This window comes from Pieris rapae, chromosome 16, assembly GCF_905147795.1.
Source record: "Pieris rapae chromosome 16, ilPieRapa1.1, whole genome shotgun sequence".
Taxonomy (NCBI): domain Eukaryota; kingdom Metazoa; phylum Arthropoda; class Insecta; order Lepidoptera; family Pieridae; genus Pieris; species Pieris rapae.
The window spans coordinates 3,101,077-3,115,981 of record NC_059524.1 but is presented as its reverse complement, the minus strand read 5'-3'; the positions used below and the strand labels follow the sequence as shown (position 1 = coordinate 3,115,981).

Below are 14,905 nucleotides of genomic sequence, written 5' to 3'. Positions count from 1 at the left end.
ATAAAGGGTTGTATGTATTTTAAGCTATTACAACGATTTTATCGCGGGTTTTAAGAGCTGCGACGGAATCAAGATATTCCGTAACGAAAATAACACATCAAACGATGACTTTATATAGGTGCAGCCAATACGCTTAGAGCGGGACAGAACGCATACTGCGTATTCACATCTCTCTGACGAGATCGGTGACGTAGCGTAAACGCAGCCGATACGCGTTAGAGTTGTAGATTAAATTAATGAAAAACAAAAACTGCATAAATAAATAATTATAATTACATAAGTTGATATAAAATGCTATGCAATACCTTTACCGCGGCAGTCCCCGAGTGCCACACGTTTTTTTGTATGTTGTATCATTAAAAAAATTTATGAAAATTAAATGTAGGGGTTGACCAAGCTGATTATTCAGAGGGATGAATAGATTATGTCCGATTCGCAGACCTAACCGATATGTACACAAAATTTCGAACTATTTCGGAGAATTTCCGAATTTTTTGACTTTCAATAATACAACGGCTCTTCAAGTGCTTTAGGACATTGTAAAAGAACCATATAAACATTAAAGTAAGTGAAGGGTACTGTCCTAAATACTGTGAAACAGTTTGCCTTACCTCAAATTCAATTCCATGAAGGAAACAAGACGCCTAAAGAGAATACAACTTTTTCAGTTACTAATTTGTGTAAAAAAGGCGATTAAAAAGAGTGGCGGCGAGTTTATTGCCACTTCTCTTCCGATCTACGTCCTTGATTTTAGAACTGGCCGTAAATTTAAAATTTCTTATTTAAGATTTAATTAGATACGTAATAGGAGAAGTTGTAAATAAAAAAAATCCAATTACATTTCATCATTTAATTTTGTACATTATTATCATTATATGGCCATAAATGGATGGAATGATTCACTTATCACATACAATGAGGAATGACTTATTCACAACACAATTTGTATAAAAGTAGAAAAACACACAAAGATTTTTAGTAATGCGATAAATAGTTATAGACGTAATGATATTCTTAGATTATTACAAAAAATCCATAGACCACATAAGATTCTATAGAATTGAGTCTATCTAATCTAGAAAGTTGTTTTAAACATAACGAAAAACATTAATAATTTTTTTGATTTTCCGGTTGTGTCAAATTTTATAATTAACACGGTAATTAATAGAATTACATGCCGTGATCTTTACTTTATGGTCAGAAGCAAGCGCAGTCCTTGCCTTTAAACAGACTTTGTAAATTTAGTCGCCCAATCGGTTCGTTTACAAATTAATTAAGTTAGGCAACGAATATATGTTTAATAATTTGTACTAAACTGATAAGACCCAGGCTTGTCGACGATTGAACACATAAAATACACATATGGTCCACTACAAGTTTAACCTCTTTTTCCCGCTAATAATGTCGGAAAGAGAACGATATATCTGTCACAAAACTTAGTACAAAACTCATTTTTAAGACATTTTCAAAGAAATGTTAATCTAAGTATCACACATTGAAGAAAAAATACAATTTACCAATGATAATTCTCTATGGAATAGCTGAATATTAAAAAAAAATAGAATCAAAAACACGCTTTAAATTGGTAAAGTGTATTTTCTTATTTTAAAACATAAAAAAAAATTGAGCATCAATATAATTCAAATTGCCGTATCTACCATAGGTCCCGGATGTGAGAGTGCCTGTTTCCGTTCCTGAACCGCCGTGACCAACTTCCGGTAGGGTCCGAGCGGTAACCCCAGTGACTTAAGATCGCTCTCAGTTAGCAGCATTAGGGCATCGAGGTCTATCTGCTCTTCCCTAAACTTATGCGTGTATTGAGAAAGGCCCCAAGCTGTGAGGAACCGCTCAAGCGACGCATATCCGGTTTCCTCCGGTTCGCCTTCTTCGTCTGATGTTATAGTTGAGCTTCCTGTGAAAGAAAGCAATGTGATGCGGCAACGATTTTAATATAGATTATTAAATATCCTCAAGAATATGAGAAATAAAAGAATATTTCATATATAACACATAAATTGTCTGAACTAGAGAAAATCGATTAGAATGATTTAAATAAACGTCATATTCATAAAAAGCTTTATTGATTAATTTACGTTTAACGAGAGCTTTGAATTCAGTGATAATTCTCTAATTTCGCTTGGGAGTTTGTTGTAAAAACGAATACAATTTCCATATAAGGAGTGGTTTCTCTTCTGGCGTCTGCTTGGTCGTACGCTTAGATCTGATTAAGTTCTGTTTCAAGTATTATACTAGTGAAAGTCACTATTTGTTTTTAAATCGTTTATATTTTTTTGTACATAAGTTCTCTTTCCACACATAGTACCAATGTCGGTAACTAAGAAAGCCACCCCCGAATTAATTGCCGAATTTCATTTATAATCAGACCTGGATTTATAATATTTTATATCATAGTATATCATTCTATGGACATTTACCTAAATCAATAAAAGAGTATTCAAAAAGCAGCATGCTACTGCCATCCCTGAGGCCGTAGCTGTGATTAGATGTCGGCGGTGGGGTGTGTCAGGCACAGGTGGTTGATCACTTACTTGCCTATTCAATAGACGAATTATGAAGATACAGATACAAATCCGAGGATCAGACCTAATTGTAACCTCACTGATTTGTCTTTATTTATGGATGTGTGTACCAAGTCTTACCAGATTGCGTAGAATTCCAGTCATTGGGAAGATATACGTGTCTCGCAGCGAGTGAACCAGCTGAACCAATTGACGCGTCTTCACCTCCCGGGACAGATCCCAATGTCGCTGTTATCGATCGTCTAGAACGGTATCAAATAATTTATAAAAAATATATTTATAATTATTCAAATATTTCGTTTATAACACACAATCAATTCAAAAATAACATATTTTATAATTATATTTAGTAATGAAAATTCATTGCACCCATATTTTTTAATAATTATTCAAATAATTATTTACGAAACTTTGCAGCAATTGTGGTCGCAAGATCCTTCCTTGCGTAACCCAAAGATAAAGTTAATTAATAATTTAGGAAAATAAATATAATAATGTTTTTTTTTTCATACAAAAGTGATGGAAGAGTTGGCTTATCGCATAATTTTGTAATATATTAGTTTTAATTTAATTTTTTTTAAATTTAATTAATAAGAAATATGTGATATACTGACCTAAACGCTACACTACCGAAGCCGGGTCTATCAAAAATGCTGGCCGGTTCCTGCAATAATACTTCTTGTCCGATGCCGCTATCTTCGTTCTGCGCTGCCAAGAAATCAGGCTGACTTGCTGATCTGAAGATATTATTTAATTAATATATTTTAGTATTTGAAAGTATGTATAAACATATGGCGGAGTACAAAGTTTCAAACTTAGAATATTGTCAAATCCATATGGTATCATCTTCACGCTCGCGTAGAATACACTAAAATGACCAAAAACTACGAATAATGGCTCTAACAATATTTATTTTAAAATCCTACTGCTTATATATAAATATATAAGGAACAATCAAATATAAATATTCAATACATTTAACTAAGTAATACCTGATTTGTAGTGTGATGCCGTAAAAGCGAGGGAATGTACGAATACAAATAAATAAATAAATCGATTTAAGCGGAGTTTTCATACGTAAAGTTGAATAAAGAGCTTTAAAGGTATGAAAACATCGTGAGGAAGCCGGTATAAAACTCATAAGGGCGTGTCAGGCACGAATGATCTCTTACTTTCCGATTAAGAAAATAATTATCTCGAAACAGATACAGAAATCTGATGCCAAGACTTAAAAGGTTGTAGCGCTATTTTATAATTATATATGTAATCTGCATTAAAAAAAGAAATACGTCACAAAGGATAAGTGGCGTCAGTAATACACATTTACTACCATTTTTAATCTATGGTTTTGATACACAATAATACCTGGTAAGCGTGGCCTTCTGATCCGTGGGCGTGAAGACCTGTGCGAGATTTGCTCTCTGCTGTGGGCCAGCTCCGAATGTTCCCACGTACATCACTTCGGAGTCGCGACGGACTCCACTCAGTGACGTCACTGAACGACGACCCGTCACTTCCACCTCACCGACCTAAGAATGGGTTTTTTTTAATTGTCTTAATAAACTAGAAAAGAGATGGCATCACTTTGACAGGATATTTTTTCATATAAATTAGTAGTATTTAGTACAATTTTGATATTTTTTATATTTATAGACTCAATTATCGTTATTAAAAGCATGGTTGTGGTATTTGCCAGCCGCTGAATGCTTACGACAAATAACCATAGACAAAATTTTTCTGAGAAATTTTAACCACAAATATGCGAAAAAACATTCAACACTTCAATCCATTTTTATAGACTTATGGCATCACAAAAAAAAAAACAAATATAAAGAGAGATATCTCGATATATAGAGAATTTGATAGTCCCAATATTGTATACTCACACTACTTTTTTAAATGTTTTTAAATACAAGTCGATGGGAAGAGACAGACAATAACAGAGTTTTAAAATAGACAATAAAGAGGTAGCTGTTGTCGATCTACAATTAAAGATACATATAATAGTTTATTAACTATAATTATTTTGGTATACACCAGATATTTTCATTTACCTTAAAGTCATCGTTGACATTGTTCTTCCGGAGTGTACCATTTTTCAACTTGGTAGCCAACGCTTTCTTATACACAGCACCGCGGCCACGGACGCCTGAGCTCACTGTCCCTACCAGAGCGCTATAAGTGGGGCGTGGCTGTTCATCCAATAGGTTACCTAAAATTAATAGATTTTTATACAAATATTCTGCAACGTTCAGTTATTCCTATTCGGTCTAAGAATATGAATCGTAATATGATATCTTTGTAATATTTTATAATATAAAATTCCTGTGTCGCGGTGTTTGTGGTTAAACTCCTCCGAAACGGCTTGACCGGTTCTCATGAAATTTTGTGTGCATATTATGGTATGTCTGAGAGTCGGACAACATCTATTTTTCATCCCCCTAAATGTTAAGGGTAGTCCCAGGTATTAGACACATTTTTATTTTTTTATCAACTGTATCAACAGCATTAAAAATACATACAACCCTAAATTTTCAACCCTCTACGATCGAACGAACCTCTATTTTTTATTATAAATTATATACATGGTTTAGCTGTTCATAGAATTTTAAATCAGTTATGTCAAATTGCAAAGTGTAAAAATAACCTTGAACCGCCGCTAGTCGAACCGAATCATTCACAGATTTTAATTGATCCATTAATTATTTAATAATTAAGTATGTCAGAATATAATAAGTAAAGTTCGCGCCTGTCATATGTCAAACTGTCATTGTCATTTAACATGCAACTCCCGCTCATTTTTTAAAGTTATATTTCTTTTGGCGGGGAAAAATGATGAGAGTAAATTTTTAAGAAACGCGCGCACAAAGTAACAAAAAACAGTTTTGAAGTAAATTGAAACTTAACACATTGAAGTTTAAGTTAGCTATAGTCAACATTTTAGTTTTTTCTATTGTTGTACATAAGTACACACACTTTTTTTTAATTTTGCGATTTTTAGTTGCGAAGTTGTAATCAATCAGGTCTGCATAATTTGCCATCTACTCAAGCAAGGAAGCTTTCCTTGTAAGAGGCCTTTAAAAATCACCTTCCCTTTGAAATAAGACTTACCTTGGCTGGTGGACCTGGTCATCTTTTGCTTAAGAGCCATTAAAACATTGCTAGGCCGGTGCGGCATCGTGGTTACGTCTTCTGTGTAATTGTTCTCCCATTCCTTCGTCAATTTCTTCAACTCTTTTTCAGCCATCACCTCCGCCTTGCTTTGTCTCTTCTGATACTGTTTTTGTAGTTTCTCGTGGTCTTTTTTCGCTTTCTCTTTAAGCGATTTTGCTTTCTTCCTGTAAAATAGTTTTATAAACTTTAATTAATTTATGACTATATAAATTAGTAATAAACAATACGCGTACGTTTAAAAGTTAACGGTAACGTTTTATGTATGTATTTACTTTATGGTCTATTTACTTTATTATCACTATGGTTTAAATCATTGTTTAACTGTATACAGGTATATGCAGTGATTTGGTTGTATTACCAAGGTGGCCCGGCATTCTATATACTAGCAACCATTCAATCTATTTAATCTGATTAATGCATCACCCATTTGTATGTAAGCTTTGAAATCTGTATAGTATTTAAGAGTAGAAAAATTCCTATAAAAATCATTAACTTAAATGTCCTATAAAGTATTAAGTTATGTTTAAGTTGCGGTCACCTAATTAAGGAGTGTAGGAAATTTTTATAATAGTTTTTGTTATAATAGATTAAAAAATAAATGTTAACTGCGCGCGTGATGTACGAGCTTCACTATCAATTGTTGGCTACACACCGTCGCAATACTAAATAACTAAAACTGTAATATGTTTAGCTATAGAATGGCTGGCTATAAAGGACGGTTTTTTTATTAATACATACTTTAATTAATAGAAAACTATACCAAATAAAATGCATAATAAGATCTAACTTGTCATTATTCTCCAGCTTCCCAGTGACCTGATCAATGAATCGTAGAATATCGTCTCGGCCGTTGATAGCCGCCAACTCCTGGGCAGTGTGTCCGTCTACGTCCATTGCGTATACGTTCGCGCCGAAGTTGACAAGAAACGTTACGCATTCCTTATGTCCCCTCGCCGCTGCTAAGTGTAGAGCTGTATTACCGAAATAGTCACATTTGTCTGGTTCCCCACTGAAACACAAATTGGCTTCTTGGTATTTTGTAGTGCAGTGGATTCGCAATAATTTGAAAAAAATCAATCTTGGTCGCCAACATGCGACAAGACGGGCTCCCCTACTCTCTATAATCTGATCTTATCATGTTAAGACTTGTCAATTGCATACATTAATGAGATATACCTAAAGTTATATATCTCAATATCTAAAGTTTGCATTCCAGTCTTCTTTCAAACATAATATTGTATGTTACGGCCTTTCAAATTAAAGATTATGTAATTATGTTTAATTGTTAATACATCATTATAATAGGTATAGAAATAATAAATCACGAATTATTATCAATCTCTTATTTATTTAAGTCCCCCCCACCCCTCGTGGTTATTTAAACATATGTTATTTTGAACTCTTGATTTCATATTATCGACAGTCAAGTGTAGTTATTTTAAGAAGTATTTATAACAAAGAAGATTCATTTTCTTTTGTGTTTTAAAACTGCTTTATTTCCATGTGGTAGTTCTATAATCTAGTTTAAGAAAATCCAGATGACGCTATTATTAATAAAGTATGAAATTATAATATTTTAAGTAGAAAATTGGGGAAAAAATATTAAAAGGACGTACCTATCACGTACGTCAATATCCTTATTAGATTCCATAGGTAACTATTTGCCTCTAAGTTATTGTAAAAATATATGATCTAAGAAATAGTTGGTTGAAAAATCAAAACTTATTTATTTTTGTATGAAATACTCTCTTTATTTATTAACTTTATTCAAAAAGTGTGATAAGGGAACATATGTCATTGTATTAAAGAATTATCTGAAAATAATTTACTGTGCGATAATAAATATTTGTGACATAATTGTATTGTACCTAATGATTAGATACAAATTTCTTTAAGGGCTATTTAATATGCTTGAAGTTACAGTTTTAGGTCATACATATGCCGCGTAGCGCATGTACTTGAATCTTTGCCATTTTGAATATTAATAAATTAGGTCTGGGCCTCAGATTTCTGTATGTTTTGTGATCATGTATTATCTAATAGGTAAGTAAGTGATCGTCGACTTAATGGTTCTTCGCATGATTTATCTCCTCCCCCCCTTCAGCAACGTAACTAAATCCCTCAAAACGAATAGTAGATAAAAGTATTAATATTTTCTAGGAATCAAGCATATTTAATGTGTGGTTAATATGTGTTAAAGTAAATATGTAATTACTGTTGACGTAATCACCAAATAAGAAAATCAAAGATGGCTCACCGCAGTGCCTACGCAATACTTGAACAGATATTGCTTTTCGATATATTTCAGGATTCGTCAGGGTCGGAGCCATTAAAAGCAATAAATGTCTGATATCACACCGTAAAATATAATGTTAGATAACAAACACATTAATATTTGCACATTGCTATCAATATTTGGAGATAAGATTATGTTTTATACAAAAATTGTAGTTTCACTAATAAATAGAATATATATTTACACCCGCGCATTGTTATTATTTTATTATTAAATATCAATAATTATTACTTACCCTCTTCCACACAGCAGCCGTAAAGCCTCAATATGTCCTTCAAAAGCTGCCCAGAGTGTTGGAGTCATTCCAGTTTCATCTTTGTTGTTGCATTCTTTACGAGTTGCCTCTCGCAGTACTTCAAGGAGGCCATCCTTTGCTGCTCTGAAAAGGTTTATTATATCAATAAAGGTTTCAAAAATTAAATTTTGTTCCGCTTGGAGTAGACTCCTAGTCATTCAAATGCACGGGCTTTGGTTGAAGATATAAGTTGGCGCCTGGTAGATTGTACCGTTGACCTCAGTGCTGGCGCGCGAGGTACTGCTGCCAGCATTAGAGGTACACTGCCATAAGGACCAAGGTTTTTAAACTAATTTTAATATTCCATTTATCCATTTTTAATTATTATTATTACCATGTAGGTTAAAAATATTGTAAATATATTTTATTATTTCAATTATTCAAGTCAAATGTTATTTGATCTATCGTGTGTAACTTCTACGCTTGATTATAGGTCCAATGTAAATTAATGACTTTTTAAGATTGCGAAAATCACCATTACTAATACTATAGTTCTAATAGTAATAGTTCCATACGGCCTCTTATAAACATGAAAAATTTAGTTTCGAGTATACGAGTTATTTATCTTCGCTTATTTAAATATTATAAACAAATCAGTGAAGATCCGATTGATCTCGATCGATAGCCGCGTTGCGTAAAGATGTGGAGTATCTCTGTATCTTCTACTGCATTTAGTATGGAAAGCGTTTGGACTAATGCCCGCAGCTGAGTTTCATCATCGGACGTCAAGATAGAATACAAGATACCATCCGTATCACCTCGATATCCGTCGTTCGATGTGCAACCAGCTACGCACCGAAGTATTTATGAAACAATTCGACTTCTCAAAAAAAGATCGAACCAATTGTCAAAAGGATCCCTTGCGAGGCTACTGGCAATGGAAGTGCCCATGAGCGGCTGTATTTTTTTTTTATAGAACCGGGGGCAAACGGGCGGGATATTATATCACTTAACATCAGGTTAAGTGATATAATATCCTAGTCGTTTGAGTTTTTACATTAAAAATAACAATAAATTCCATTACTGATTCTTCATAATCTAATCGGCTTATATTACGCATAAGGAACACGAAAATTACATTCGCATAATCAAGATATTTAAACAATTATAACAGCACGGGAAAGTGGAATTTAGTACATGAGGTCTGACATAAGTGTTAATGTAACAAGCTCGAGACACTTTCGTTATGACTGTCATTAAAATATCGCCTTACAAAACACTGTCTTAGTATGAATTACAGTAGATTTCACAGCTAGCATTATCTGAATTATAAAAAAATCCTAATGTGGGAAATAAAAGTTTTGCAAAAAAGCGGGTACTTAAGGAAATTTATGTTCTAACGTCGATTTTAGTTAATTAAATAAAATATTACTGTCTGACGTAGTCTGTTACTTAAAATCGTGTAAATTACCTAATACAGGTGGAGTGATTTTTTTACACGATTTTTTGAAAAAGCTGCCTGTTTTTTGTGGAGCAGGATGCCCTGATCTTACGCATTCTTAGAACATACCAGTGATACCAGTCATTAATTTAAACGCTATCTGGTACTTTCTTTAATAAATATCTTATATTATCCATAATATAAATTCCAAAATCCATAAATTCGTAATTCGTCATAAAATGTTTGTAATGGATAAAATTATTGCATCAATAAATTTTGAAAGATTTTAACGTCATCAATACAATTATTAAAATCACCGAGGATGTTTGTGCAAACAACTTAATTAGTCTCAGGGGTCAGCTAGTGTTACATTATTATTAGAATAGATATTTCGTTTGATTTTTACGCAATAGTGATTTAAAATAGTAATGTAAAAAGAATCGACAAATAATATCATTATCATATATCACTTTACATTGCGTGTTCAATAAGGATTACACTCGTCAAATGAATGAAACCTTAGAAATCGCCGCGCCCCAAGTTGTAGCAAGTAACTAGGAGAAAGGAATTTTTTTTTCGGGTTATTAATACGTATTAGGCAAAACACTTTATTCCATTTCTTTCAACGTATTGGCATATATATACAACGTAACGGCTACCATATTGCACAGAACGAGTAGTATGACCTATTTAAATTATTTTGGGAATAAAATAAAAGGATTTGTTAAAAATCATACAGTTTCAGTTTAATTCTTTCGTTAACTAAGGCAGTCAATGTCTTATGCTGGATCCAGCACCTTTCATCACCAGGTCATCTGTCCACCAAGTGGGAGGCCGTTCAATGCCTTAAAGCCATGGAGCATCTTCTTTATACTGGACAGACGTTTGCTTCACACAAAAGCCTTTCATTCTATCCTAACCTTATTATACGAAAAGTTTTTTGATCAAATCCACGCGAACTGTAAATTATTTTGACATGACATATAAATTATCTTTGTAGCAATTGTATGAAATGAGCCAATTTTCGTACTAGCATTAGTATGGATAAAATGACCATACAAAGCGGAAGTAAAAAAAGTGAGGCATGGTATTTGTGAACAATAATAACTTTCACTATGCATGTGAATTGGAGTTAATCGTCGGTTCATTAGCAAACTCCGTGTGAATGTAATGAAATCGAGTGGCGGTAGACCCATTACATAAAAACGTTGGCTTTGAGCCATAGATTCATAAGCTCTGGTTAGGTATCCAATAACTCGCTATAAGCCCCTTTTGATCTTCTTCTACCAAAGAAGACATTATGATAACTAAATGTTTCGGTACTATTAACCTGAATTGGGCATTTACTTGCCAAGGTATGCACAGAATTTAGATCGACAAGTTAAAATACGAAACAGTACGGAACCATTACTGGCCACGTCAAAAACTATTAAATAATCTTTATCAAATATATGTATATTATTAAAACAAATTACTTTAATAAAGATGATTTATAATTTAATTCATTTCTTTATCACATATATGTTCATTGAACGGGTACTAGTAATGTAGGTAACATTTCTTTGTGGTTTTTGTATGTAAAAATTTTTTTTTGTGAAATGTATTTCAATACAAACTAAACCCAAACGCAACCTTATTAATCACTCTATCTATCACTAACATAATATATTAAATAAATGTGACAATATAAGCATTTATAACTACGTGATAGACACAGTGGTAACAGAGAGTCCAGTGCAGGGTGTACTGGAGACAAATGGAGGAAGCCTACATCCCGAAATGGACCAAAAAAGAGGCTGATGATTATATTATAGCCTTATCTAAAACACTACTGCAGTCTATGTCTATGAACTAATTTTACTTTTCCAAATAAATTCCGTAAGCGTCGGGACGTCAATGTCAAAAAGATTCAAATCAATCCTAAGCCGGAAGGATGGTCTTTATTGAAATCACATTAAATGCGTAAATTCAATGTGCTTTGACCATAACGAAGCCTTATTTTGATTGTTTTTTAGATTACACGTTAACTATAATGTTCCCAGGGAAGGCATATTCAGGTGAAATTATAATAACAAATTGTTTACCTTTGCAAAACAAATGGTACATTCAGTATAAGTATACAAAAATGTGTATTATATACTTTTATAATATTATCTACTTGCATAATCTAGAAGCATTTTTATTAATTTGCAGCACTAAATTTAAAATATAAATATTAATAAATATAGTCTTTAAAGTTGTCTATTGTTATTAAGCCTAGTTCAAAAGATTAGTTTCACAATTTAATTTTAATAATTAAATAATAATAATTTACGTGAATTATAATCAAGTTAATGAACTTGAGTGACGCGGGCGCAGGTTGTTGAACCATTACAGTCCACATGGGCCATGTCAACCATGTCTCCTGCATTACCGGTGTGAACTATGTGGTTTTAACAAAACAAATACGATTACAAACACCTTTGGTTTGTTTAAAGGCGTATTATGGAAATTGATTTTTCACCCTAGGCAAGCAAACAGATAGATTTTTTTTCCGTGGCTTTTCATATTTTCATTATTAACAATATAAATCGTTCAAATATTTGAAAAAGTATACCTTATATAAGAGAATTTAGTAAAAGGCATTGCAGATGTATGAATTATTACCGTTTTAATAAACTTAAGGTTCAGTTAAGTTTAATAAGGTTAAGATTGATTAAATTTCAGTTTATTTTGGTTCCTTGCTTGTAATTACAGTACAAATCTAATTGATGTGTGCGTAAAATTTTTAACATAATAATTTCTTGTGATTTTTAGGCATGTATATTGTTTTAGAACTTATAAACTAGCGGACCCGAAAGACGTTGTGCTGCATATTTCAAGCGATTAGGATATTAAACAAAAGTCTGGCTGATTTGTGAATCTAAACCATCCAGGGCTCCACCCAAACGCATACAAAAAAAAAACAATAAATTATATTTAACTCCTCTTCTGGATCGCCTGAAGTGAGTTAAGTAGATTAGGTGTTCATAGCGGACAAACAAACGCGTAAATTATGTATATTAAGATCATGTATTAGAAATTGGCAATTATTAACGTAACTATTGGCTAACAATAATAGCCAAAATGTCAGGAATTTCAATTGTCAAGTTTAGTTGTTGACGTTAAATCAATTAAATCAAATTAGTTTTTACTTATAGTTAATTTAAAATGTAGAGTAATAAGCATGAAATTGTTATATACCTAGGTGATATATGTAATTTCGATGATAGCTTGTCAGAAATCTACTTTGCTACAATTTTTTTATTATTTTAAAGTGGCTACTATATCCTTGTATTTTTTAACGGAACTCATACTTTCAATACCCTGCACCTTCACGCTTCGGTTGGTTCATGATAGGGGAAAATGCAAATAATTATAAACATTGTATAGAGTGTACTAACAGTCAATATAGTTGAGCTTATTATATCGATTATTGCCAGGTGGCATTTCTACCTAATTTTTAGTAAATCAACACAACACTTTCGATGTTTGTTTTTATTTCAAATTGATAAAACTTTTTAGTTTTTCTTAAGACAACTGTCGAAAATTCGCGACACCTGCACCGGTGGTATTTCGGCTCGTCGAATTCTTAAATTCCAAACAGTACATATGTGGACAAAAGCTGGTGGTATTTTCACAGAAGCAACATTGTAACCATGGAAACCAATACGACACTAACTTAACCCACGTTTTAAGACTTAAGTTTCGATATATTTTCGTGATTCATTTGAATGGCTTAGGTATTTTTAATACTATACGTAGAAACGTATTACCAAATAAATAAATAAAAATATAATATAATAATAGAAATACCTACGTATATTACAAGGCGTAATATTATTATACACAATATCTACATTGTAGAATTTTAACGTAACCAGTAAGTTTTGCTATAAAGATTCTTATTTAAACTTTCATTCGGAACGAGTTTCGAAAATAGAAAGATTCTTCTAATTACCTACTCATGGATAAGTCAGTTTTTAAGTGATTTTCCGCGTACTCATCTAAACACGATATCACTAACAAGATTACTATTATGGTGTGTGGTATCTATTCATTTCTAAAAGGGAAAAAAGTTAGATCAATAAATGAACGCGCTTGTTTATATCAAATTTAAAGAAATAAATTAATACTTAAACTTTACAAACAAATACAAGTTGTACGTATAGTTTCTGTCTAGTCTTATATTATCTAAAGTCTGCACTTCATATGATGAAGGTAACGATTATCATGCTATTTATGCAAAGTAAAGCGAAAATTCGTCATCTATATGAAATAGTATACATTTTATACAATAGTATACAATTAATAGGGCATATCTTATCACACAATCATATCAATGCTAAATAATTTGATAGATAAATTTCAACTTACTTGTGAAATCTGTCCGTAGTCATAGTGCTCAGTATTTCCTTATGCGACTTTAACTTAATAATTGTATTAACTTGGTGAAAAGTTTGTTCAACTCATTTTCTACGAATTTGTTGGAATACCGCGAAATTGATAATACGAGAAAGTTTACGCTCTGCCACACTTTACACCTCAATACGTTTAAATTTATCTCACACGTTTACTATATTCTAAAAAAGTTACAATTCTAAAGTCTACTGTTATTATTAGGAACAGTCTCATTTAGTTTCACTTATTACACGATCAATAAATTGTAAATAAACGCACTTCTATTGTTTCAATTTACGGTCGACGACTCGACAACTGACTGGTTCCCAACAAAAAAATAAATACGAAGAATTTGAACACTTTAGACCAACGTGAAATTAGCTGTAGATCACATTGCTCACATAGCAGAAAATCAAACGCTAATGTCACGATAATGGTATATTGTCATTGTCAACGAAGGATAGAGTAAAGAAATTCTTCAGGTGTGTTAAGCGCCATCTAGTGCTTAACTTTTGTACTACTGCGACAACCTTTATGTGAACTATGTGAACAATGTGAACCAGAGTAAAAACAATCGCGTTAATATTGAAATGATGCTATTCCGCGCTAGAAGTCAGTAGTAACGGCATAAATGAAATCCAAATGAATTAATTTAAAATGAAAGGCGAGTTACGAATTATGTTATAGTTATGTTATAGTTATGTAAAAGAACTATAACATAATTCGTAACTACTAATATTAATAGTAATACTAATATTAGTTTAAAATTTAAATTAATGTTATGTATTATATAAAACGCG

General features: G+C 32.3%; 1 protein-coding gene across 1 annotated transcript; it reads right to left on the bottom strand.

Moving 5' to 3' along the window:
* Nucleotides 1-835: 835 nt before the first annotated feature.
* LOC110998390 (Usher syndrome type-1G protein homolog) lies at nucleotides 836-14,474 on the bottom strand. The gene is made up of 9 exons (XM_022267030.2): nucleotides 14,082-14,474; nucleotides 8,246-8,389; nucleotides 6,502-6,723; nucleotides 5,652-5,878; nucleotides 4,595-4,752; nucleotides 3,906-4,069; nucleotides 3,155-3,277; nucleotides 2,661-2,782; nucleotides 836-1,912 (listed from the first exon to the last, which is right to left on the bottom strand). The coding sequence occupies exons 1-9, from the start codon at nucleotides 14,102-14,104 to the stop codon at nucleotides 1,641-1,643; spliced, it is 1,455 nt and encodes a 484-aa protein (XP_022122722.2). The 5' UTR covers nucleotides 14,105-14,474; the 3' UTR covers nucleotides 836-1,640.
* Nucleotides 14,475-14,905: the final 431 nt, after the last annotated feature.

Excerpts from the sequence above, each read along its gene's own strand:
- LOC110998390 (XM_022267030.2), bottom strand. The coding sequence starts at position 14,104 with ATGACTACGGACAGATTTCACAA. Across the intron at positions 4,070-4,594 it reads ATGTCAACGATGACTTTAAG|GTCGGTGAGGTGGAAGTGAC; the intron begins GTAAATGAAAAT and ends ACCCATTCTTAG. Across the intron at positions 3,278-3,905 it reads CAGAAGGCCACGCTTACCAG|ATCAGCAAGTCAGCCTGATT; the intron begins GTATTATTGTGT and ends TAATATCTTCAG.